General features: G+C 43.2%; 1 protein-coding gene across 1 annotated transcript in view; it reads left to right on the forward strand.

The window, feature by feature from the left end:
• LOC141126538 (dead end protein homolog 1-like) overlaps positions 1 to 6,680 on the forward strand; it is a gene marked incomplete at its 5' end in the record, with an annotated part of 46,978 nt that extends 40,298 nt beyond the window's left edge. Inside the window, 2 exons of the mRNA XM_073612471.1 lie at positions 2,364 to 2,756; positions 6,566 to 6,680. Of these exons, the coding sequence (XP_073468572.1) occupies positions 2,364 to 2,756; positions 6,566 to 6,582 (410 nt within the window). The remainder of the gene's footprint in view (positions 1 to 2,363; positions 2,757 to 6,565) is intronic.
• Positions 6,681 to 25,992: the final 19,312 nt, after the last annotated feature.

Below are 25,992 nucleotides of genomic sequence, written 5' to 3' on the forward strand. Positions count from 1 at the left end.
CACAGCAGGTGATTGGCAGCCTCAGCTGTACATGTTTCCCTATGAGACTGTGTAGAGAGGGAGTGTCCATTCCGTCCACTCGGGTTTCAGATTACACTCAGATCCCTGCTCTATGCTGTGCAGTGTGTGACATCTGGTCCTCACTTCCTTCCTTCTGAAGCTCAGAAAATAGCCTTGAGCCCCCCTTCACATTGGGACGATTTGACATGTCAAATCGCATGCCAAATTGGAGCCTATTGCTGGCAACGGCACCATCCGAATCGGTGCGATTCTGTCTTTGCGGCGACGCACCAATTCCCAAAAGTAGTTCCTGCAGTACTTTTAACGACTTTGGGGGCGATTTCAATAGACATCTGTGCATGAACCTGCAAAGATGTCTCTCAAATTGCCCCCCGAAGTCAGACTGAAATGCCGGTTTGAAATAGTGCGAGTTTAGCTGAACTTGCATGATTTCAAACCCGCATTCAGTGTGAAACCAGGCTGAGGCTGGGTTCACACTGCAGACGGATGTGGCTGACGGCAGGGGTGCGATGCGTCCCTATTCTCCGTTTCAGGGAGGAATCGGGTCCAAATTTTTGCCTGAATTCGGACCTGAAACAGAGCCAAAGACGCACAGGACCTCTGTGCAATTCGCTCCGCTGCCGCTCCAGAGCTGTGTGAACCGGCTCCATTGAGAGCCAGGCACACTCTCCTGTCATGCGAATTGGATGCGGAGAAACCCTCATCCAATTCACACTAGTGTGAACCCAGTCTCAATCTGTGTGTTTTGAGCAGCTGTACAACAGAGGGGGCTGTAGATAAACAGGTACAACTTATGTAGGAGGATTTGTTTTGTCTCTGTATCCCCTGAGGCCAGTCACTTCACTGGGTATTTGTGAGGGTTTACAACCACTTGGAGCCATTTTTCTCAGCAGCTCAGCTCACTCCTGCTAGCAGTGACTCTGCAGCCCTGCAGTCTTCTAATCTGTAGTGAAAACTCAGAACAAGAGTTCTGGAAGGGAGGGATCATGGTGACCTGGACTGCTGAGAGAACAAATTCTGCTGTCATTGCTCCTGCAGCTACAGAGGTCAGTGAGGGCCTGCATTTGTTCATGTTATTAATATGTAAATGTCCGTAGCCTGGCCACAGGTCTACATTAAGCCCAAATAACTCAGTTTCTGTTTATAACAAACAATTCTTACCTGCTCTGTGCGATGGAATTGCACAGGGTGACCCCAAACCTCCTCTTCTCGTGTCCCCCGCCGGCACTCCTGGCTCCTCCTCTTCCCGGTGTGCCACCATGGGAAGCTGCTTCCCATGGTGGCACACCTGCGGGCTCAATCCAGAGCCATGCTGTCTGTGTCTATGGCCGGCCCGCATTAAAAGGGAAGAATGGCTTTTTTTTTCTAGAATATACTCATCTAGATGGATGCAGCATTAGTCCAATGCTGCATCTGCCCCCCCGCTGGCTCTAACACTGAGAACTGAGCGATCAAACACCGCCAATCGCTCGGTTCTCAGAGCTCCCAGAGCAGAGAGCTGTTGACTGTCAGCAGCTCCCTGCTCTGCCCCCCTCCCCCACTCATTGCAGCGCTGGGCTGTTTAGGGGCAGGAGCATCCAGGCTCAGGCTCTTAGCGGCTCGCTGAGAGGTTGAGCCCGGTGGCCGTCCAGGCATGTGGGCAGATCCCGACTTTATTGTTGCAATCTTGCCCGAGCCTGGACTGGCTCTATGATGTCAGCTGACAACTGTCTTCAGCCTGCTGTCTGCTGAAAACGGCTCACAGGAATGAAGAACGGACTGCACTCCTGTGTTCCACAGGAGAAGTACAGCCAAACAAGCTTCTCCTTTAAGGTAAAAAAAATAATTTAGGCTTTAGAACCACTTTAACCCAACACCACCCTTTTCCTACTAACTCAAAAACCTATACTGAATCATGAAGCTCAGTGACAAATTGTTCTACACCAAAATAACTGCGTGTAAAGCTCATGGTCCATCACACAGGGATGTAGGTTAAGTCTTGCGACATTTAATTGGGTACAAGAAGGTCGGTCTGTGTGTTCCCCTGCCTGGTGAGATGTGCAAGGCTGTCAGACTGTAAACGCACTTATGAATACTCATTGTTATTTTTTAATGAAGGTATTGGGTGCGTGCATCTTTACCGCACTGCTCATGTAGTCTTCAAATCAAACTCCATGTTAGGACCCCATTTCTAACTAGGAAAACTGTGTAGTGGGCAATATTTGGAGTTTGTGCAGTTGCTAGGGATTTCTACTCACTTTTTGTAACCTGGCATTTTCTGTTTTTTGTCATGTTGACTGTAGGGCACTAATATAATTATTTAATCATTGTTCGTTGATGGATCTTCTCTTTTTTCCCCACAGGCTCCCAGCTGCTGTATGGTTGCCCCTTCAGTGTAGACTGGCTGAAGCCCCAGATGAAGCAAAAAATGCAGTCTGGCACTCTGCTGCAGCCCCATGTGTACCGTCCTGAAAGGTGGAGCAGCAGTGTCAGGCAGGATAAAGCGTTTGCAGGCAGCTGTGTTCAGACTCTGCACGTTATCTGCGAGCAACTGAAGTTTGGCCAGCCATCTTACCAGATACAGTTTTTGGGTCTGGGCTCCTGTGGATGGATAAGGTTCAGCTATGTGGTTGCACTGCCAAACCATTCTGTTCCATTTAGTGGATACGACTGGCTGGTTGGCGAGTACCTTACCCCTGGGGAGCAGTACCAAAAGGCAAAGGAGATAGTGGCCCTACAAATACTAAAGAAGTTAGGTGAGTGTAAGAGTGTCCTATTGACTACTTCATGTCCATCAGGTTTACTACATTCATGACCAGGAAGGTGTTTAGAGATGTGACATTTTTAGTGCCGGTTCACACAGGGGCGACTTGTCAGGCGACCTAGCCGCCTGACAAGTCGCCTCCCGTTCTGTACAATGGAACCGTTCTAATAGGAGCGACGCAAGTCACTCCGACTTACAAAAAGGTTTCTGTACTACTTTGGGGGCGACTTGCATAGACTTCTATACAGAAGTCGTTTTGCAAGTCGCCGTGGAAGTCGTGTGCTGCAAGTCGTGCCGCCCCTGTGTGAACCGGGGCTTAAGGTTAACCACTTGCTTACTGGGCACGTAAACCCCCCTCCTGCCCAGACCAATTTTCAGCTTTTAGCTCTGTCACTCATTTGCGCGGTCATACAACACTGTACCCAAATGAAATTTTTATCATTTTTTTCCCACAAATCGAGCTTTCTTTTGGTGGCATCACCTCTGGGCTTTTTATTTTTTGTTAAAATTTTTTTAAAAAGACCGAATTTAAAAAAAAAAAAATACAAAACTGTTTTATATTTTATTAAATTTTGCAAACTGGTAATTTTTCTCCTTGATGTACGCTGATGAGGCTGCACTGATGGGCACCGATAGGCTGCATTGATGGGCACTGATAAGGTGGCACTGGTGGGCACTGATGAGGTGGCATTGGTGGGCACTGAGGTGCCACTGATGGGTTGCAATGATGGGCGGCAATGAAGGGCATTGATAGGTGGCACTGAAGGGTACTAATAGGGGGCACTGATCAGCACTGGTAGGTGACACTGATAGCAAAGAACAGAGAGAAGCACACCGTTCCAGGCAAACTCAGGTGCTGGATGGATCACAGGTGCAGACCTCGGCTCACCACCGTGGAAGACAAACAAGACAAGGAATTGGTCGCACACTGGAACTCCAAATTATCTCAATGTCATCTTTATTGTCAAAAAAGGGTCAGACAGATACAGGCAATGACGTTTCACAAGCTATAGCTTGCTTGTTCACAACCCAGGTGACACTGATAGGCAGCACTGCTAGAAGGCACTGATTGGCACCACTGGTGCGCATTGATAGGTGGCACTCGTGGGCACTGATTGCTGGCACTGTTATGCACTAGTGGGCACTGATTCGTGGCACTGTGGGCACTGGCAAGCGGCACTAGTGGGCACAGATGAGATAGCTGCCGGACCAGCGTCCCTTGCACAGAAGCCAGTGATCGGCTTTTTTTCTCTCCTCTCATCGACTCTGTGATCACAGCCCTGCAGGTGGTGCGCGGGGAGCGTGCAAAGGGGGGGACGTCTATTGACGGCCTCCCGGCAAAGTAGGTCCATGCTGTAGTCGTCATTAAGCTATAGAGCGGATCTGAAGGGGTTAAGGCAGCTATAACTGGGCAGCTGATGAGGACATACCTGCCTGTTGACTGTAGTGATAGGACCTGTTATGTCTGCTTGTGGGACTTGGCCCCAGAATTGAAGCAGTACACAAGTTTGTTCTTCTCTTTATATGGAAGTCGTTCTTTGCCCTGGTCTTCTTATATTCACCTTCCTTTCTTTACCCTTGCATTCCATTCACCGGCGTAAGCAAAGAGAAGAAGCCATCTGTACCCTCCCAGCAATTCTGGTTGGAGTTTACACAAGGCTAAGGATTCTCTGTAAGACTTTATATGACAGGGAGAGGGCCTGCTGATTGGCTATTCCTGCATCCAGCACAGTTTTCCTTTAAGAGGAAGACAGATCATCCAGGTCACACTGAGTTTCTCCAACACGTTAACTAGAAAAGTTGCCTTTAGTAAGAACTCCACCCAAAGGCAAATTAACATAGTAAATTGATCCAATTAAACAATTATATAATTGTACAATAAAGCCAAAGGCTGGTTAACTAAAGTGGCACTGGGTCCTAGAGATGAGAATCTGCAACTGCATATAGCAATACTAGTAATAGACGAGACCCATATATACAGTATCTCACAAAAGTGAGTACACCCCTCACATTTTTGTAAATATTTTATTATATCTTTTCATGTGACAACACTGAAGAAATTCCACTTTGCTACAATGTAAAGTAGTGAGTGCACAGCTTGTATAACAGTGTAAATTTGCTGTCCCCTCAAAATAACAACGCACAGCCATTAATGTCTAAACTGCTGGCAACAAAAGTGAGTACACCCCTAAGTGAAAATGTCCGAATTGGGCCAAATTAGCCATTTTCCCTCCCCGGAGTCATGTGACTCGTTAGTGTTACAAGGTCTCAGGTGTGAATGGGGAGCAGGTGTGTTAAATTCGGTGTTATCACTCTCACTCTCTCATACTTGTTACTGGAAGTTCAACATGGCACCTCATGGCAAAGAACTCTCTGAGGATCTGAAAAAAAGAACTGTTGCTCTACAAAAAGATGGCCTAGGCTATAAGAAGATTGGAAAGACCCTGAAACTGAGCTGCAACATGGTGGCCAAGACCATACGGCGGTTTGGTCTTGGCCACGCCATGGTCGACCAAGGAAGTTGCGTGCACGTGCTCAGCGTCATATCCAGAGGTTGTCTATGGGAAATAGACGTTTAAGTGCTGCCAGCATTGCTGCAGAGGTTGAAGGGGTGGGGGGTCAGCCTGTTAGTGTTTAGACCATACGCTGCATCAAATTGGTCTGCATGGCTGTCGTCCCAGAAGGAAGCCTCTTCTAAAGATGATGCACAAGAAAGCCCACAAACAGTTTGCTAAAGACAATCCGACTAAGCACATGGATTACTGGAATCATGTCCTGTGGTCTGATGAGACCAAGATAAACTTATTTGGTTCAGATTGTGTCAAGCGTGTGTGCTGACAACCAGGTGAGGAGTACAAAGCCAAGTGTGTCTTGTCTACAGTCAAGAATGGTGATGGAAGTGTCATGGTCTGGGGCTACATGAGTGCTGCTGGCACTAGGGAGCTACAGTTCATTGAGGGAACCATGAATGCCATACTGGGACATACTGATGCAGAGCATGAGCCCCTCCTTTCGGAGACTGGGCTGCAGGGTAGTATTCCAACATAACGACCCAAAACACACCTCCAAGACGACCATTGCCTTGCTAAAGAATCTGAGGGTAAAGGTTATGGACTGGCCAAGCATGTCTCCAGACCTAAACCCTATTGAGCATCAGTGGGGCATCCATAAACGGAAGGTGGAATGGTGGCCACACAAAATATTGACACTTTGGGCCCAATTTGGACATTTTCACTTAGGGGTGTACTCACTTTTGTTGCCAGCAGTTTAGACATTAATGGCTGTGTGTTGAGTTATTTTGAGGGGACAGCAAATTTACACCGTTATACAAGCTGTACACTCACTACTTTACATTGTAGCAAAGTGTCACATGAAAAGATATAATCAAATATTTACCTAAAAATGTGAGGGGTGTACTGTATATCCAATCACGTGAAAGCCAAAATGCTGTGGTTTTTTTTTTCCTTGCACGTGATTGGGTATTCTCTGTAAAGTGAAGCTTTCCTCATTTACTAAGCTCTGGAGCAAATGCCCTTGCAGAGTGCAACTGCACTTGGAAAGTACACAGTCTCTTTGCCTTTAGTAAATTAACCCATATGATTTCTAAAATACAGATATATGAATGAACACATAAAAAACAAAGTTTTAGGGTAACATATACTTCAAGTTTCAGTGTTCACATTCTTGCAGCTGTGACTGGTTCTCTTTAGGTTCTTACTTTCTCTAATGTAATGTATTACCTGTCTATGCCGGTTGGTTACTTAGTATTACCTCTTACTGAAATATTGTTTTGTTTTACAGAGATTATCTCTGGTTAGACTATCCTGGCTTCCAAAATGAAAACCCAGCGCAAATTTTACTTTTATTTTTGTTTCAACACATAAGAAGACCTGTGAAGCCCAAGATTAACGCGTGGATATGAATGCTAAGGGAATGGGACCTTTCCAAAATGTATAGTTTTTCAAGGTTCAGCTAGCACTTGTTCTTTGTGTGATGACACTACTAATGTTTTTTTCACATTGATAATCCCTAAAAGAACTAAACCTTGTTTATAAGAGTTGGCTGAAGAAAGAACTGACTGCTGCCTACAGCAACCAATTATTTTCTCTCTTTTGGGTTTATGTCAGGCTGGACAATTTAAGTGAGAATCTGGTTGCTGTAAGGGCTACACAGTTGCAAGCAGTTTTTTTTTTCTATCAGACACTGATATGCAGCAAAAAACACTAAGGGATTGATTTACTAAAGGCAAGAAGAAGGTGCACTTTGCAAGTGCGGTTGCTCCAGAGCTTAGTAAATGAGCAGAAGCTCTGCTGACTTCCATCATCCAATCATGTGCAAGCAAAAAAAAGCCGTTTTTTTTTTTTTGTTTATTTCCTTGCATGTGATTGGGTACTCTTTGCAATGTGAAGCCGTACCTCGTTTACTAAGTTCTGGAGCAACTGCCTTTGCAGAGTGCACAGTCTATTTTCCTTTAGTAAATCAACCCCTAAGGGTCAATCTGTAAAAAATTTGCACAGGCACAAGCGAACCTCACCGTAATTGTGTTAATATATTTATTTCTAGTATCCTCAGCACCACCTAATGGCTATAATAAATCATTTTTCCTGAAATAATTCATTCAGCAATAATACTGCATTATTGCTTCTAGATGGTGCTGACAATCCTACAAAGTGTAAATGTATTAAGAAAATTACGGAGAACATTCCTTGCACTTGAGCAAATGATTGACACATTCGCACTGCAATTTTTTTTTTTACATAGATCCCATACTGTTTAGTACAGTGATAAAGTTAAGGCTGAGATTGGTTGCCAGTGCAATGTTGTCCCTTCGTGTTGTCACATGGGTTTTCTATTGTTTGAAAAGTTAGCATCTGATTCAGACTCTTCTGTGTGGCACCAGAGGCACCAAACCTCCTTACTCTGAATGAAAACTGACTAAATGATTTGCTTTAATTTTCCAAAAAGCTGACACTTAAAGGATAAGCGCATTTTAAAACAAAGTGCACTAATCCTATCCCCCTATCCTAACCTAACCCACTCTACCCCTCTACAGATGCATATTTACCTTAATGCAAAGGCTGTGGCTCAGCTGTTTGTCTTACATGCAGAGCTGCAAGCCTTCATTGTCCTTGCCTACTCATTACAACCCATGGGAGGGGTTATTTACGAAAGGTAAATCCACTTTGCACTGCAAGTGCACTTGGAAGTGCAGTCGCTGTAAATCTAAGGGGTAGATCTGAAATGAGGGGAAGCTCTGCTGATTTTATCATCCAATCAAGTGCAAGCTAAAATGCTGTTTTTTATTCTCCTTGCATGTCCCCCTCGGATCTACAGCGACTGCACTTCCAAGTGCACTTTCAGTGCACTTGCAGTGCAAAGTGGATTTTCATTTGGTAAATAACCAAATACTTCCATAGACTTCTATGGAACCATCTCTAAACGTCTCAGACACAGCCCCATGGAAAGCCAAAGGGGTTGATTTACTAAAGGCAAATAGACAGTGCCCTTTGAAAATGTTGTTTCTCCAGAGCTTAGTAAATGAGGGGAGGCTTTGCTGACTTCCATCATCCAATCACGTGCAAGCAAAAATGCTGTTTTTAAAAAAAAAATTCCTTGCATGTTATTTTTTTTTGTTGCAAAGTGAAGCTTCAACTCATTTTCTAAGCTCTGGAGCAAATGTCTTTGCAGAGGGCAACTGCACATGCAAAGTGCACAGTCTATTTGCCTTTAGTAAATCAACCCCTATGAGGTGCATATGTGTAGGTGAGGTCAGGGCAGTGAAGACTTGCACCAATGGATGGAAGCACGTCCATCAGAGTAAGGTGAGGATGCTTCTGTGGAGGGGGGCGATGGGTTGGGTTAGGTCAGGGAAGGAGGGGTAAAAAGAATAAGTGCACTTTGTTTTAAAGATCACATATACTTTAAAGAACATCGATCTTGAACTATAGAAACTTTACTAAGTGTGGTCGATTGACATCGAGACGGTATTCGGTATTTGTAGCTTTGTTAATGGCTGTCCATAAGGAGCAACAAGTCACACACAGGGGTTGATTTACTACAAGGCAAATAAACTGTGCACTTTGCAAAGTGCAGTTGCAGATGCTCCACAGCTTAGTAAATGAGCAGAAGGTCTGCTGACTTCCATCTTTCATCATCCATCATGTGCAAACAAAAATGCTGTTTTGTTTTTATTTTCCTTGCACGTGATTGGGTATTCTTTGTAAAAGGAAGGTTTACTTAATTTTCTAAGCTCTGGAGCAACTACACAGTCTATTTGCCTTTAGTAATTCAACCCCATAGAGTTCTCCCAGGTGTACCCATATGTTGCAACTTTTAAAGGGAGGCTGCAGTTATGCAAGCCGCTTTAACTAACCCCTGCTGAAGATGCAAAGTTGCCTTGCTGTCCACGATTTTTAAAATTATTAGATTCACTGACATGGAAGTAGTACACAGTTCAAGGGGCTCTAACTTTGACTTCACTAGCCACATGTTTGTACCAGGTCTGTGATTTAGGAGGCAAGGCAACCAGCATTTTTAGGAGTCAACCATGGCATCTTCGTATATTCTGCCAGTACTCATTTTTTCTTTATCCTGAACTGGGTTCACACGCATTTAAATAAAAATAACACTTTTGCTGTAGCCATTGTGGAGAGCATTCCTCCTGGTGATCACAAGCCAGTACCATGTTCGTTGAGATTTCATCAGCAATCAAGAGCTAAAAGGGGGAAAAACACTAAGAGGGGCAATAAAAAACAGACTACAAGATTCCGCACTTTTTTATATTTAATATTAAAAGTGCGGAAACTTTTTGAAGAACCTCTCTCTCTCTCTCTCTCTCTCTCTCTCTCTCTCTCTCTCTCTCTCTCTCTCTCTCTCTCTCTCTCATCTCATCTCAAGCATGCTCAGTTATCAAAACAGTTCCATGATAGGTGCTCTTTAAAAGTGCCTGCATATTTGTATATCCGAAAATGCCTCATGGACCAGCAAACTATTCAGCCAAGTTTATTAATATTTGCTTTTAAGCTTTACATTTTAAACTTTTTGAAGTTATTGATAGAGGGCACTTTCCTAAAAGGAGACTTTTTCTGGTTTTCCTTGCCCTGTGCAGCATAGTTATGCTAATGAATGCAGAGTTTAGATGCAGACATACCTTAATATGATAGCTGTGGCCTTCCTCGTACATGCCGCTGCAGGCTGTGCCTCCTTGAAACTAGTTTCTCTTTGTTGCCAGGGGCCCGACAGCAGGGCTAAAACCTGCCAACTGCTATCTTCCCTTCGAATGAGTCTACCCCATAGCCACAGGGAATAGTAGTCTGGGAGGGAAGTTAGAGACCTAGTAACAAAGTGAAACTGGTTTCAGAGGGGCACATTGAAGAAGGTTTTCTGGCTAACAAAGGTAATGGCAAGCAGGATTTTTAATTTTGAAAATTTGGAAAATGGTGAAAAAATTGAAAACTCATAGAAAACCCAAAAAATGTGGTTATGTGGAGAGCTGTCTAGCAATGGCTGTAATGTTCAAATACCATAAAACCCCCTTTAAAAGAAACCAGTCAGGATGGAAATCTAGATTCTGGCATTACTCACTTGTGTTTAAGGGTGTGTGTGTTCCTTGGCTGGCATTCATAAGTTTTCTTCACTAAACAGTGAGGTGGATTTACTAAAGGCAAATAGATTGTGCAGTTGCTCCAGAGCTTAGTAAATCAGCTGAAGCGCTGCCGATTTCCATCATCCAATTATTGGGTATTCTTTGCAAAGTGAAAGTTTACCTCATTTACTAAGCTCTGGAGCAACTGCACTTGCAGAGGGCAACTGCGCTTTGCGAAGTTCACAGTCTTTTTGTCTTTAGTAAATCAACCCCATTTAGGCCTCTTTCACACGGATGATCCGTATGTCCGTTTTTCATCCATCCGTTTTCGGATGAAAAACGGACATACAGTCATCCCTATGGAGCGTCGGATGTCAGCGGTGACATGTCCGCTGACATCCGACCCGCTCCGATCCGAAAAGTGTAACGGAGGAAAAACCTACTTTTTCCTCCGTTTTCGGATCGGATGACGACGGACACTACGGACCGTCATCATCCGATCCCCCCATAGGGGAGAGCGGCGCTCTGACAGGTCCGTCGCTGCACAGTGTGCAGCGATGCACCTGTCATCTTCCTGCTCAGCGGGGATCGGCGGAGCTATCCCCGCTGAGCAAGCGGATGTTCACGGGGCGGATCATGACTGATCTGCCCCGTGTGAAAGAGGCCTAAGTCATTGACCGTCAAAAGTCCGCAGGGGAAATTCCTGAATGAAACAGGTTGGACTGGTGAGCCATGGGGGAGGGATGACAGTTCATTGCTTAGATCTACAAAAACATGTCCGAAATGATAGCTTCTATATTTTTATCCCGACAAGTTCCCTTTAAATGGCAGGTTTTAGCATGTATGACATGGAAGGATAGGAACACCTTGCTCTTGGAACCCATAATATAGAGGTTGTTGGTTCATATCTGCAAAATTTGGCCTCTGCACTAAATGACTTTATGAATGAGGTTGCTAAAAACAGGCACACCATATATATATAAAAAAACATGTCTTTAGAACTTAAAAAATAATAATGTTATTTCAGATCACTGGTTTTGTTTTCTTTATTGTTTTGTTTTATGATTCCTTTTAGCACTTGAAGACTTTTTTTTAATATTAGGCCAACTTTTAGTCACTTTAGCAAATGTTTACTTTTTGCACTTGGAATTCATGTTGTATAATGTTCATCATGTACCAGTGACTTGCTGACAGCACTATGTCTGCAATACTGGTGTGTCTGCAGTACAGTTGGTATAGCACACGGAGTTATACATGCGCTGCTCACGTATAGTGTTTATTACCTCATATGCTGTGCCATATCATGGAGCAGTCCTGAAAATGTTACTATGATTGTGTAATAACTTTAGATTTCTTTTATAGTCTTTTTGTATATCCTTATATATTTCATATGTCTTCATTTTTTTTTTTGCATTGTGACTTATGAGACAAAATACATGATTATAAAGAAAAAAATTGTCATCTTTTCTGTTGATTTAAAGCAGGGGTCTCCAAATTTTTTAAAGGGTTTGTAAAGGCAGAAGGTTTTTTTATCTTAATGCATAGCTATGAATAAGCGCCATGATAGGGCGTTAAATGCGTTAGCTATTTTTCCTGTTCCTCCCTGTACATGAGGTTACTGCATTTGGATTTTATTTCTTCATATCAATAAAGATGCCTTATATGGTGTGCGGCCATCCAGGATCTTTTTCTTTCCTCAAGCTTTTGCAGAGCCAGCACCTGTGAGTTCTATTAGGGCGGGTGTCTTGTTACGGATTTGAGAGATTGGAGCGGCAATCTTTTGCTTAAGATATTTGGACGCATCGCATCTCAGAGAATTGGGTGCAGAAGGTTTTTTTTTCCTGCCTCCTTGGTTTCTCTTCTGTTCTCCAGCCTTCCTGTGTAACTGCACAGAGTATCAGATCTCCATCGAGCCCTCTTGGGTCTGCTGGACCAAGGTATGATTGCCCCATTTCCTGTGGCAAAACATATTCAAGGATTTTACTTTAAACCTGTTTGCCATTCCCAAACCCAAATGGTGCATGCAGCAGATATTGGATCTCAAAGCTACCAATGTCTTCTTTTAAGATCAGAAAATCTACCAAGTCTGTCATTGTTTAACTCAACCAGCAATACATTTTGGCATCTGTGGTCATCAAAGACACATACCTACATATCCTTATTTTTACAGTACATCAGCGTTTGCTATGTTTTATTATTAAACAACACTTGGAAGGTGGTATCCTATCTGCGTGAGTTTACTACCCATCTGACCCAAACCGAGGGAAATCCTACTATTAATCATGTACACCCTGCAAAGTCCCAACAAGAGTTGGAGTTACCTCTGTCTGGGTCATATAATGCCACTTCCTCCACTAATCACATCCCAATAGCGATCTTTTTTTATAATGTTTAATTATATAGTATTTCATAATACGATGACAATCAAAATATTTTAAAGATTGACACACATTGAATTAACAGTTAACATTTTTCCTGCAGGACATGATTATACAGCTCTAATCTTGTTGGTATTAATAAATACTATACATTGCATTATGTAACAAAGTCATCAGTCATCTCATTTGCAGATGCACTTCGTTTTTTCCAGATATTCCAATATAGTACGCAATACAATCATGTAGTTTTGTGTACCAAATAGATTTTTTATTTTTATATAGAATCATAGCCATATCTAGATGGCAAATAACAATGACAGGATGCTGAACTCTCCTTATAAAGAAATAGATGCCTGATAATTTTATGTAAATAATTTCTATCTCTTGGTGGTAATGTGGGGATCAATGTGATCAACTTTGTGTACATCATAACTAACAATTTTACCCAAGGCTATATTACCTGTTCTGTGTGTGTCAGTCTTTGATACATTATGATACATATGAAGTGATTAGTGGCGTAAGGGGAATTATATGACCCAGACAGTTAAAAAAAAATCCTGATCTTTTGGAAATCAACACTGGAACTAAAGCTGGCCAAAGATTATATGATTTGCTTTCCTGCAACCATAGGTTGCAAGAAAGAAAATCGCTAGATTCCCAATCAACACAATGTTGATGGGGGAATGCCTCCCGCAGAACTGTTGTGTTCACCCGGGGGGCATGGGGAGCCATCCCTGCCGGGAGAACACAGTGGTTATTGCTAGTGGTTACAGCCTCTGGCAATAGTCTCATCCTAAAAATCCGACATGCTGCTTGTACCCAAGTCAATCAAGTCGACTTTGGTACAATCAGCCTGCCCATACATGGTTCAAATCTCGACCAGTCCCTGCTGAACCGGCTGAGATTCGAACTATCTATGGACGACATAACATGTTTGGAGCTTCTGAGTCTTGTCCTGGACACAGCTCAAGCCAGTGTTTCTTCCACAGGAGAAACTTTAGACTCCTTGATCTCAGATTTGAGATCTTCAGTCTAGGAGTCGTCCAACTCCCTGCTTTTGCATAAGTCTTGTGCTCGATTCTCTTTGGCCAAGCTTCAGTCCAGACCTCCACAACGCAACCTTCTGACATTGTGGGGTGAGGTAATCAAGTCCCTGGACATAATCTGTTTGGTACCAAGAACCGGATTGTCTCTGGCCTTATGGCTCAGGAATCCCAGCTCTGGAATTCGGGAAGTTATTCATCTTTTGGAAGATCCTCACAAAGTACTAGGTCAATGGAGGAATATTGTTTACTTTACCACATCCTGGATGTTTGGGTGATTTGGTTGTTTCAGTTTGACAGTGTCACAATAATGGTGTACATCAACAGCCAAGTAGGAACCAGAAGTCTTGCTATGTGAAGAGAGGTAGATCAGATCCTGTTCTTTGCAGAACTTCACATTGCAGCCTTGGCTGTCTTGTATATCATTGTGTATCCCAGGTATATAGTATCAGGATCTAGGGGAGTGGTCCTTGCACCTGGAGGTGTTCCAGGACCTGTGTGACACATGGGGCATGCTGGATGTGGACCTCTTGTCCATCAGTTTCAACAACTGGACAAGTTTGTCTCCTTGTACAGGCATCCTTTAGTGGAAGCAGTAGATGCTCTGGTAGCTCAGTGGGATCAATACACCCTGATCTATTGCCTTCTTCCCCTAAAACTTCTATTTTGCCTGAGTCAATTGATTGAAATTGAAGGCATTTTGTTGATTCCTATTGCTCTGGAAAGGCCAGGGTGGATGTGGTACGCTAACCTGGTAAGACTCCTGGTGGACATCTACAAGAGATTCAGGATCTTTTGTCTCAAGGATTGACTTACTGTTCTGCTTCACAGTCACTGGCTGTTGAAGCCCAGGATTTGAGAGAGGACAACATGGAATCTACCATTGGACGTGGAAGACTTACCTATTTAGTGTGAGTCTAGGGCCTTCCATTCTGGAAATTTTCTCTGTAGGACCAATTCTCCTTTCTGTAGCTGTTGTTTGTCTCTCTGCATTCTCAAATGCCAGGTTTCTGCCCTATCTTGTTTAAAGAGACCCTTGGCCTCTCACTCCCTGATTAAAGGATACATTCACCTTTTAAAATAAATCATAAATGCACATCTTTTTGCAGGTAAAAAAATGTGAATTTATTTTTTTTATTAGGAGCCTGTAAAACATTGTTCTCGCGATCAGCAGATCACGGGTGCAATGCAAGGCTCCTTCAGACTGTCAGCATACCTGTCTTCCTGTACTTCATATGGGCAGGCAGTTACTGAATGACAGGAAGATCCAATGAACTACCAGGAGTGCTCATTTATTGAGAACTACAAGCCGTGAGCTGCAATGGCCAATGGTAGTTGTAGCTCTCCCATTCACAGAACTTTTTTTCAAATAATATTATTATTATTATACAGGATTTATATAGCGCCAACAGTTTGCGCAGCGCTTTACAACATGAGGGCAGACAGTACACTTACAATACAAATCAATACAGGAGGGATCAGAGGGATGCTTGTTAGATCTTACAATCTAGGAGGGTGGAACAAAAGGTAATAACTGGGGGGGGGGGTGAGCTGATGGAGAAAATGAAAATACAGTTGTTAAGTGTGGGTAAGAATGAAAATACAGTTGTTAAGTGTGGGTAAGGTAGGCTTCTCTGAAGAGAAGGGTTTTCAGGGATCATCTAAAAGGTAATAGAGTAGGAGATAAGCAGACAGATTGGGGTAAGCATTCCATAGAACTGGAGAGGCTTTGGAAAAGTCCTGGAGGCGAGCATGGGAGGAGGTGACGAGAAAATTGAAAAAAATAATTTTCAATGTAACAAAAGACATTACAGCAATGTACAATTACAAAAAGAACAATGTGAAAATAAAATCAAGAAAAAAAAACTAGTCACAGGACCACTGATCCCCAGCACAAATTACATAGGATCCAAAACTAAAGTAGGAAGGCTTTGTATGACAAATCTGTCAGCCATGTAAATAACTTAATGGTTAAAGAGCCCAGTTAGCGAGACCATCATAAAGAGAACACATACTTAGGATTGAACCCTGTTACCTAAAAAGACTGTAGATGGTGGCTCAACTAAGCCCAGGTACAAGGGACACTACCACCTTGCAAATAAAGCCCCATGGATGGGCACGTTTTTTAAAAATTGTGACAACGGATGTGGGGAGAAGATCCCTGGCCCACTGTCACAACGGGAACTGGGGGGGCTCCTCAGTTAGTAACATGTTATACCCTAAATATTGGTGTAACATGTTACTAAGGGTGAACTTATCCTTTAAGACCTTTGTAAAGGAAGTTTCTCGTGTAGTTTGCTTTGTCTGTTCCTATGTGGTATCTAAATTTCTCTCTCTCTGCACTTCAGGAACCACCATATGAACCTATTATAGACATTCCTCTTTCTACTCTCATCCACAAGATGATATTCATTGTTGCCATCACCTCTATGTGCCTGAACTTGTGGCCTTATCGTGTGAAGAATCCTTTTTGTTTTGAATAGAGACATGGCGGTGTTTAGGTCCAGGACTTCCTTTTTTGTCTAAGGTAGTTTTTGTCTTTCACCCCAACCAGGACATTGTTCTCCTGTCCATCAGTCTGGATTCAGATGACCAAAAGAAAATTACCTCTCAGCTAATGCTTACTTGACCAATTTCCTTTTTCGTATTCCCAGATGGACCATAAGTAAGGGTGCTGTGATTTTTTGCTCCATCATCTCTAGGGGACTCAGGCAAACCAAGATCCAAGCTTATGGAATGGTACAGAACGTACGCTTCATTACTTGCACCAAAATTGTTAAAAGTCTTCTCCGAAAGTAAAGAACAGATGTCCTTACCCCCTTCAATGTATCAGGCACATATAGTCCTCATCCCTAAGCCCGGTAAAGACATATCCCTCTGTGCTTCTTATAGGCCAATATCCCTCCTAAACTATGACCTTAAGATTTTGACAAAAATACTAGCGACCAGACTGCGGACGATTCTTCCATCCCTGATTAATATAGACCAGACTGGTTTCATGCCAGGGAAATCAACAGATATAAATTTGCGTAGAGTGTTCACCCATCTTCAGCTACCTCCCACTGAATCTTCTACGAGAGTAATGGTGACACTGGACATTGAAAGGGCGTTCGACTCAGTGGCATGGCCTTTTATGTCCACGGTCCTAGAAGTTATGGGTTTTGGAGAGGTATTCTGCAGATGGATTGATATTTTATATAAAAATCCAACGGCGCAGATTAAGCTTGGTGGTGCTCTGTCGGCACCCTTTTCTGTTGGAAGAGGCACGAGGCAAGGTTGTCCACTGTCACCGGCCCTTTTTGCCTTGGTGATGGAGCCACTTGCCTCGGCCCTCAGACAGGCAGACGGGGTTAGGGGCATACAGGTGGGATCCATTCATGAGAAAGTGGCTTTATATGCGGATGATCTTATCCTTTTCTTGAATGACCCTGCCCAATCCCTTCGGGAGACGTTGACCATTCTCTCCAATTTCACTAGCTGTTCCGGGCTTAAAGTAAACTGGGATAAATCCCAAATTTTGCCGATAGATGGGGCCGCAAAAGATATAGCAGATCCTAATCTACCATTATTATGGACAGACAAAATTAAATATCTAGGTATTTACATCTCCACATCTACCTCTGATTATTATACCCTTAACTTAGAACCACTGGTGCAGAGGATGAGAAGGGGGCTGAAGGCGTGGGCGAATCTTCCCCTCTCTTTAATCGGGAGGATTAATTTATTTAAGATGAAGCTTCTGCCTGCCTTTCTCTATGCTCTCAGACATGCACCTGTCTGGATCCCCAAAAAGATATTTTGCCTAATAAATACCGTTCTATTATCTTTTCTTTGGGGATCTGGTCAGCCGAGATTTAAGCTGACGGTGCTGCAGAGACCTTGGGGAGAGGGGGGCTTGGCTTGTCCTGACCTACACTCTTATTTTGTGGCAGCCATGCTATCACACGCCCACAACTGGCTGATCTCTGACGAGTCCAATGCAGCAGTGGTTCTGGAAGCAGCACGATTGGGGTCTTATGAGGCGCTAAGGAACCTACTTTACCGGGGCTCTAGAGCTCCCTTCCCTCTTACATCAGCAATGAGAGCGGTAATACGGGCGTGGACAGTGGCAAATTCATTACGCCCCATCCCTTCTAGACACATCTCCCCTTATAGCCCTCTTTGGTTCAATCCGCAATTACCAGAATTCGGGTCCATTCCCGACCCTGGGGTATGGGCATGCAAGGGCATTAAATACATAAATCAAATTTGTCTTGAAGGCAAACTACAGACTTTTGATAGGTTGAAACAACAATATAATTTACCTAACTCATACCTGTTTAGATTCCTGCAGCTTAGGCACGCTTTCAACACTCAGTTTGCAAATGCTTCCGTGGCCTTTTACACTTCGAATCTAGAGACTCTGCTCAGAGATGAAGCTCTGTCTAAACCTTTATCTTCCATATATAAGGCACTACTCCCTAACGTACACACGGGACTAGAAAACCTTAAGGCAAAGTGGGAGGTAGACTTCCCTGCATTGGACACAGAAGATTGGGAAGAAATGTGGGAATACCCCTTCTCACAGCTAGTATCAGCCAGAGATAGATTGGTCCAATTTAAAATAATACATAAGGTATATTACACGCCTGAACGCTTACATAGAATCTATCCATCTATTTCTGCCTCTTGCTGGAGGTGTAACTCAGCCTCAGCGGATTTCATTCATATTTTTTGGAATTGTCCTCAGATTGAAATTTTTTGGGTTGAGGTAACCAAAGTTATTTTGACTGTCACCACTGTTCCTGTGCCATTGTCTGTAGAGGTATGTCTGCTGGGACTCGTTAAACCACTGGCCCCACGCCGGGCAATCAGAACCCTGCTAGGATTATTACTTTACTATGCCCGTAAATCTATAGTACTCAGATGGAAGGCCTCATATGCACCTTCAATAAATTTCTGGAAGAGGTTGGTGAATGCGGCCCTACCATTGTACAAAGCTACTTACCTGTCACGTGGTTGTGAAAAAAAATTCCACAAAATATGGGATATTTGGACGGAATCCCGGTCTACTAATTCAGACTCGATTGATGATTAGTTCATTCTATTGAGTAACCGGGAAGGGCTCAAATGGCGTTCCTGATCGCATAAAAGTCCCTGGGCTTTTCAGTCGATAGGTATGGGAAGGGGGGGAATTGAACATGTTGTTATTATATTGCACATCTCATTACATAAATTAATATAGTGGGTATTGCAGTGTACATATGGAATTGGAAGACTACTTTGAATAGTCGCAAGGTGGTTGAGCGTACAATGGTTTAGTTAGGAACATAGATATAGATTCTATGTATATGTTTATTGTTTTGTTTTTGTTGTTTTTTATATATTTCTTTTTTGTTTTTTTATTTTATGTAGTTGTTGATCGAGCCTGGGTATGCCCAATAGGCTCTGTTTTGTTCGGTACTTACATTGAAAATCTAATAAAAATAATTTACAAAAAAAAAAAGATCCAAGCTTATGGTTTCAAGTATCAGGTTTCATCCTTCCTCCTATCAAGATGTACGATACTTCACTCTATGTTTGGACCTTTTGGCCTCAAGCAACTATTTCCCAGGGTTTCCAGGCTTCTACCTGATTTTCTGTTTTACACGTTCTACCAGGTGGACGTTGTGGCCTCATTGGATTCCTGATTCATGTGTAGTGCTCTTTAAGCTCTTTTGCCTGTTCGGTTCGCACCAGATCATCCGAACAGGCAAAAAATTCGGAAGAAGCCATGAACACCGTAAAAGTCTATGGGACACGAACATGAAAAATAAAAAGTGCTCATTTTAAAGGCTTATATGCAAGTTATTGTCATAAAAAGTGGGGACCAGGGTCCTGCCCCAGGGGACATGTATCAATGCAAAAAAAAGTTTTAAAAATGGACGTTTTTTCAGGAGCAGTGATTTTATTAATGCTTAAAGTGAAACAATAAAAATGAAATATTCATTTAAATATTGTGCCTGGGCGGTGTTTATAGTATACCTGTAAAGTGGCGCAATTTTCCCATGTTTAGAACAGTACCACAGCAAAATGACATTTCTAAAGGAAAAAAGTAATTTAAAACTTATTGCGGCTGTAATGAATTGTTGGGTCTCGGCAATATAGATAACACTCATTGAAAAAAATAGCATGCCCCCCCCCCCCCCCCCCGTCCATTACCAGGCTCTTTGGGTCTGGCCTGAATATTAAGGGGAACCCCGAACCAAAATTCAGGTCTGATATGGAAATGAAGGGGAACCCTGCGCCAAATTTTAAAAAAATGGCAAAGGCCCCCCCCCAAAAATCCATACCAGACCCCTCAGGTCTGGTATGGATTTTAAGGGGAACCCTGCGCCAAAGTTAAAAAAAAATGGCGTAGGGGCCCCCCAAAATCCATACCAGACCCTTATCTGAGCACACAACCTGGCAGGCTGCAGGAAAAGAGGGGGGACGAGAGAGTGCCCCCCCAAACTGTACCAGGCCACATGCCCGCAACATGGGGAGGGTGCTTTGGGGTCTGATCCCAAAGCACCTTGTCCCCATGTTAATGGGGACAAGGGCTTCATCCCCCCAACCCTTGCTCAGTGGTTGTGGGGGTATGCGGGCGGGGGGCTTATCGGAATCTATAAGCCCCCTTTAACAAGGGGACCCCCAGATCCCGGCCCCCCCATGTGAATTGGTAACGAGGTAAAGATACAAAAATAAAAATGTCCCGCGATATAAATCCATGCTGCACGACGGACCGAAAAAGCAAAAAAAAAAAAGCCGCAACAGTTCTGCCTCCATGGGAGGCTCCCGCAGAGTGACGCTACTTCTGGGTGACAGCTGTGATATAGCTTAGAGTGGGGCCACCCGGTGATGTAAATGGGTGACCCCACCCCCTCTGATGCCACAGGGGCTTCCCCTTGTTAATCTAGGGGTTCCCTTGTGAAAGGGGGCTTCCAGATTCCAATAAGCCCCCCGCCCGCATACCCCCACAACTACCGGGCAAGGGTTGTGGGGATGAGGCCCTTGTCCCCATTAACATGGGCACAAGGTGCTTTGACCCCAAAGCACCTTCCCCATGTTGAGGACATGTGGCCTGCTAAGGTTCAGGAGGGGGGAGCGCTCCCCCCCCCCCTCCTTTTCCTGCGGCCTGCCAGGTTGCGTGCTCGGATAATTTTTTTTTACATTTTGGTGCACGGTTCCCCTTAAAATCCATACCAGACCTGAAGGGTCTGGTATGGATTTTGGGGGGACCCCTACGCCATTTAAAAAAAAAAATTTGGTGCAGGGTTCCCCTTAATTTCCATACCAGACCTGAAGGGCCTGGTATGGATTTTGGGGGGACCCCCATGCAATTTGTTTTTTTAATTTTTGGTTTAGGGTTCCCCTTAATATTCATACCAGACCCAAAGGGCCTGGTAATGGACTGGGGGAGGGGGAACCCATGCCGTTTTTTTCAATGAGTTTTATCTATATTGGCGAGACCCGACAATTCATTACAGCCGCTATCAGTTTTCCTTTAGAAATGTAATTTTGCTTCGGTACTGTTCTAAACACGGGGAAAAAGCATGATATTTAAAGGAGTATTTCATTTTTGTTGTTTCACTTTAAGCATTAAAAAAATCACTGCTCCCAACAAAAACGGCCATTTTAAAAAACAATTTTTGCATTGATACATGTCCCCTGGGGCAGGACCCAGGTCCCCAAACACTTTTTATGACAATAACTTGCAAACAAGCCTTTAAAATTTGCACTTTTGATTTTTCATGTTAGTGTCCCATAGACTTTAACGGTGTTCCGGCGGCTTTCAAATTTGCCCCGAACACCGCATATTGTTCGGTGTTCGCCGAACATCTGACCAAACAACCGACCAAACAAAGTTCGGCCCGAACTTATGCTCAGGCCGAACCGTTCGCCCATCCCTAGTGCTCTTTAGGCAGATATTTGAGCTTCAGAAAGCCCTTAGTTCTCTGTTGTCTTTTCTTAGGCCTGTTAGCATCTGTTTGCTATGTTCTCCCTTCAGTTGGAGTGCTTTTGGACATCCCAAAGATAAAAGTCTTTCTTTATCCCTTGAAAGAGAACTGCAGGAATGTAGAAAAGACAAACACACATATTCACCTAGATGGCTGCAGCATCGATCCAATACTGTAGCTGTCCCCTGCCGTCTCTACACCGAGAACTGAGCGATCAAAGACTGCTGATTGCTCAGGTCTCCTCTGAGCACAGAGTGGTGACTGTCAGTCTTCCCTTCCAGTGCTCACTGGAGCACCACACTGTGGAGGGAGTGGGGGAGGCTAACTCAAGCTTTCAGTGGTGCGCTCAGAAGCTGAGCCATCTGCCGGTCAAGCATCTGGGTCAATCCCTACATTAATGTTTATGTTTTTGATCATACCCTCGATACTGTTTTTCTACAAAACTGTCATGTTGGTAGTAGGAGAGGTTATCCTAGGCTGGCCTACTTTTTTATTTGCCAGTGTCCAATCCTTCTTTAGGTGTCAGTATAACCCCTGAGGGAAAGATTTTGTGTGTTCTTCAATGGGCTGTATGAAAAGGATTTTACAGGGAGTGCAAAAATGTATTTATTTTCCGAGAAACTGTACATGTGGAACATATTTCTATATATGATAATACATTTTTTAAAAATATTTTCTTTTTACCTTTTTTTCTATTCAGAGTGTTCTGGCAGAACAGACATTTAATGATAGTTGTCCTTTAAGCGGTTGCTTGTTGACAGACTCCGGTTATTCTAGAAAATACAAAATTGTAAAGGAACATTTCTCTGAATCCATACAAAGGAAGCTGTGTGTTATAATAGTGACAGCTCACTATCTTTTCATTAGTGTGTTTTTATAATACAATCATAACTCAGCCAACCTTCCATAGGGAAAACTGAAAGTAAAAATAATTTACATTCCATTTCTGTTTTCTAGCATAAATAGAAAACCAAGAGATTAAAAAACACATCCAGAAAGGGCAAGGAAAAGCAGATGGTATTCAATTCTCCCATTATAATAACAAGCTGTTTTAAAACATTTCCAAGTAATTCCCACCTGGGAAATCGAATACTATTTGAGAAACCATTCTCTAAGTTTAATTTAAGTGCTTACACAAAATATGTACACAAAATTAAGGTTAGTACACTGTCACAGATCCCTCACATTCCAAAAAAATTACCATTGCATTCGTCAGATGCAAAAATGTGACCACACTATTCACATGCAACTTTGGCGTGACTCAAGGAGAAGCACACTGCACTTGGTCACCACCCCACCACTTGCTGCAGGGTGCCCCATGCTCTTGACTCTTCATTCTATGCTAATAAGCTCACCAACATTTTGAATAGTAAATTCCCTAGCACATCCCCTTCCTCCTTGCGCATCATAGCCTTCTCTTCTGTGCTGATCCACCATCTCAGTCCCTCACGTCCCGACATACCCTTTTATGTAGCATGTGGTGGAGGAGTGAAGGAGAATTCCATGGAGTGTCACTTGAGTGGAGCAGAAGACAACACATCCAAGATGGTAGCACCCAGCATCAAATTCAGGCTGCATTCCCACCTCAGCATTTTAAAGTTGCGCTTTTACGGGTGCCTTTTTTGCCACGATTTTGTACAGGTCACCAATGTAAAAAGCAGAAAAACGCCTGTAGTCTGCCCCAAAGAAGCTCATGTTCTTTTTTTGAACTTAAGGCGTTTTTCAGGCGTTTTGCTTCAGGTGATAAAAACGCTCAGATGTGAACAGATGCCATTGAAATGAATGGGATTTTGCTTGTTGGGCATTTCTCAGGCGTTTTTACCGGTGTTTTATGAACTGAAAACGCTAAGGTTTGAATGCAGCCTCAGGGTTTTAGTTGTCTACAAAAGTAAAGCTTTTACAGGTAAATAAAAGACATGCCTAAAAAATTTAATCTTATGGGAAGATTGTTGTTGAAATGGATGGTCTGGCAACAGTCTCTTTAAAGTTAGCCTTTTTTTTTTTTCTAAAATCCAGCTCCCTATGTACCAACTGAGACGGAACAGCTTGGGACCCTGCTTGGGTGCCTCCTTACGCCAAACAGTGCCTCCTGCTCTCCAAACCCTTCCAACCCTTCCATCAGACTGAGAGCTAATACCAGCCCATCTACCCCAAGCAACATAGACAGACAAGATGTTGGGATAAGAACCAAAGGAATGACTGTTTATTGAACAGAAATACAGGCTTTTTATACACTTGAAAAGTAGGTCAGTCATAGTTACATAGTAGGTGAGGTTGAAAAAAGACACAAGTCCAACCTATGTGTGTGTGATTATATGTCAGTATTACATTGTATATCCCTGTATGTTGCGATCGTTTAGGAGCTTATCTAATAGTTTCTTGAAACTATCGATGCTCCCCGCTGAGACCACCACCCGTGGAAGGGAATTCCACATCCTTGCCGCTCTTACAGTAAAGAACCCTCTACGTAGTATAAGGTTAAACCTCTTTTCTTCTAATTTTAATGAGTGGCCACAAGTCTTGTTAAACTCCCTTCTGCGAAAAATTTTATCCCTATTGTGGGGTCACCAGTATGGTATTTGTACATTGAAATCAAATCCACTCTCAAGCATCTCCAGAGAGAACAAGTTCAGTGCTCATAACCTTTCCTCATGACTATGGTCCTCTATTCCCTTAATTTGTTTTGTTGCCCTTCTCTGGACTCTCTCCAGTTCCAGCACATCCTTCCTGAGGACTGGTGCCCAGAACTGGATGGCATACTCAAGGTGAGGCCAGACCAGAGTCTTGTAGAGTGGGAGAATTATCATTTTATCTCTGGAGTTAATCCCCTTTTGAATGCATGCCAATATTCTGTTTGCTTTGCTTGCAGCAGCCTGGCATTGCATGCCATTCCTGAGCCTATCATCTACTAGGACCACAAGGTCCTTTTCCATCCTAGATTCCCCCAGAGGTTCTCCCCCCAGTGTATAGATTGCATTCATATTTTTGCCACCCAAATGCATTATTTTACATTTTTCTACATTGAACCTCATTTGCCATGTAGTTGCCCACCCCATTAATTTGTTCAGATCTTTTTGCAAGGTTTCCACATCCTGCAGAGAAGTTATTGCCCTGCTTAGCTTAGTATCGTCCGCAAATACAGAAATTGAACTGTTTACCCCATCCTCCAGGTCACTTATGAACAAATTAAACAGGATTGGTCCCAGCACAGAACCCTGGGGGACCCCACTACCCACCCCTGATTATTCCGAGTACTTCCCATTTATCACCACCCTCTGAACTCGCTCTTGTAGCCAGTTTTCAATCCATGTACTCACCCTATGGTCCATCCCAACTGACCTTATTTTGTACAGTAAACGTTTATGGGGAACTGTGTCAAATGCTTTTTCAAAATCCAGATACACCACGTCTACGAGCCTTCCTTTATCTAGATGGCAGCTCACCTCCTCATAGAAGGTTAATAGATTGGTTTGGCAAGAATGATTCTTCAGAAATCCATGCTGATTACTGCTAATGATACTGTTCTCATTACTAAAATCTTGTACATAGTCCCTTATCATCCCCTCCAAGAGTTTACATACTATTGATGTTAGGCTAACTGGTCTGTAATTCCCAGGGATGTATTTTGGGCCCTTTTTAAATATTGGTGCTACATTGGCTTTTCTCCAATCAGCTGGTACCATTCCAGTCAGTAGACTGTCAGTAAAAGTTAGGAACAATGGTCTGGCAATTACTTGACTGAGTTCCCTAAGTACCCTCGGGTGCAAGCCATCTGGTCCAGGTGATTTATTAATGTTAAGTTTCCAAAGTCTATTTTTAATTCTGTCCTCTGTTAACCATGGAGGTGCTTCCTGTGATGTGTCATGAGGATAAACACTGCAGTTTTGGTTACTGAAGTCCCTTGATTCCCTTGTGAAGACTGAGAAGAATAAATTCAATACCTTCGCCACCCCCCCCATCCTTTGTAACCAGATGTCCTTCCTCATTCTTTATGGGGCCAATATGGTCTGTCCTCCCTTTTTACTGTTTACATACTTAAAGAATTTCTTGGGATTTTGTTTGCTCTCCTCCGCTATGTGTCTTTCATGTTCTATCTTAGCCGTCCTTTTTGCTCCCTTACATTTCTTGTTGCATTCTTTATAAAGTCTGAATGCTGATTATGATCCCTCAACCTTGTATTTTTTGAAGGCCTTCTCCTTTGCTTTTATATGCTTTCAGTGCTGTGAATAGGGACATATAGCGATGATCAGGGGTTGCAGTGTAT

This window comes from Aquarana catesbeiana, linkage group LG02 (assembly GCF_042186555.1).
Source record: "Aquarana catesbeiana isolate 2022-GZ linkage group LG02, ASM4218655v1, whole genome shotgun sequence".
Lineage (NCBI taxonomy): Eukaryota > Metazoa > Chordata > Amphibia > Anura > Ranidae > Aquarana > Aquarana catesbeiana.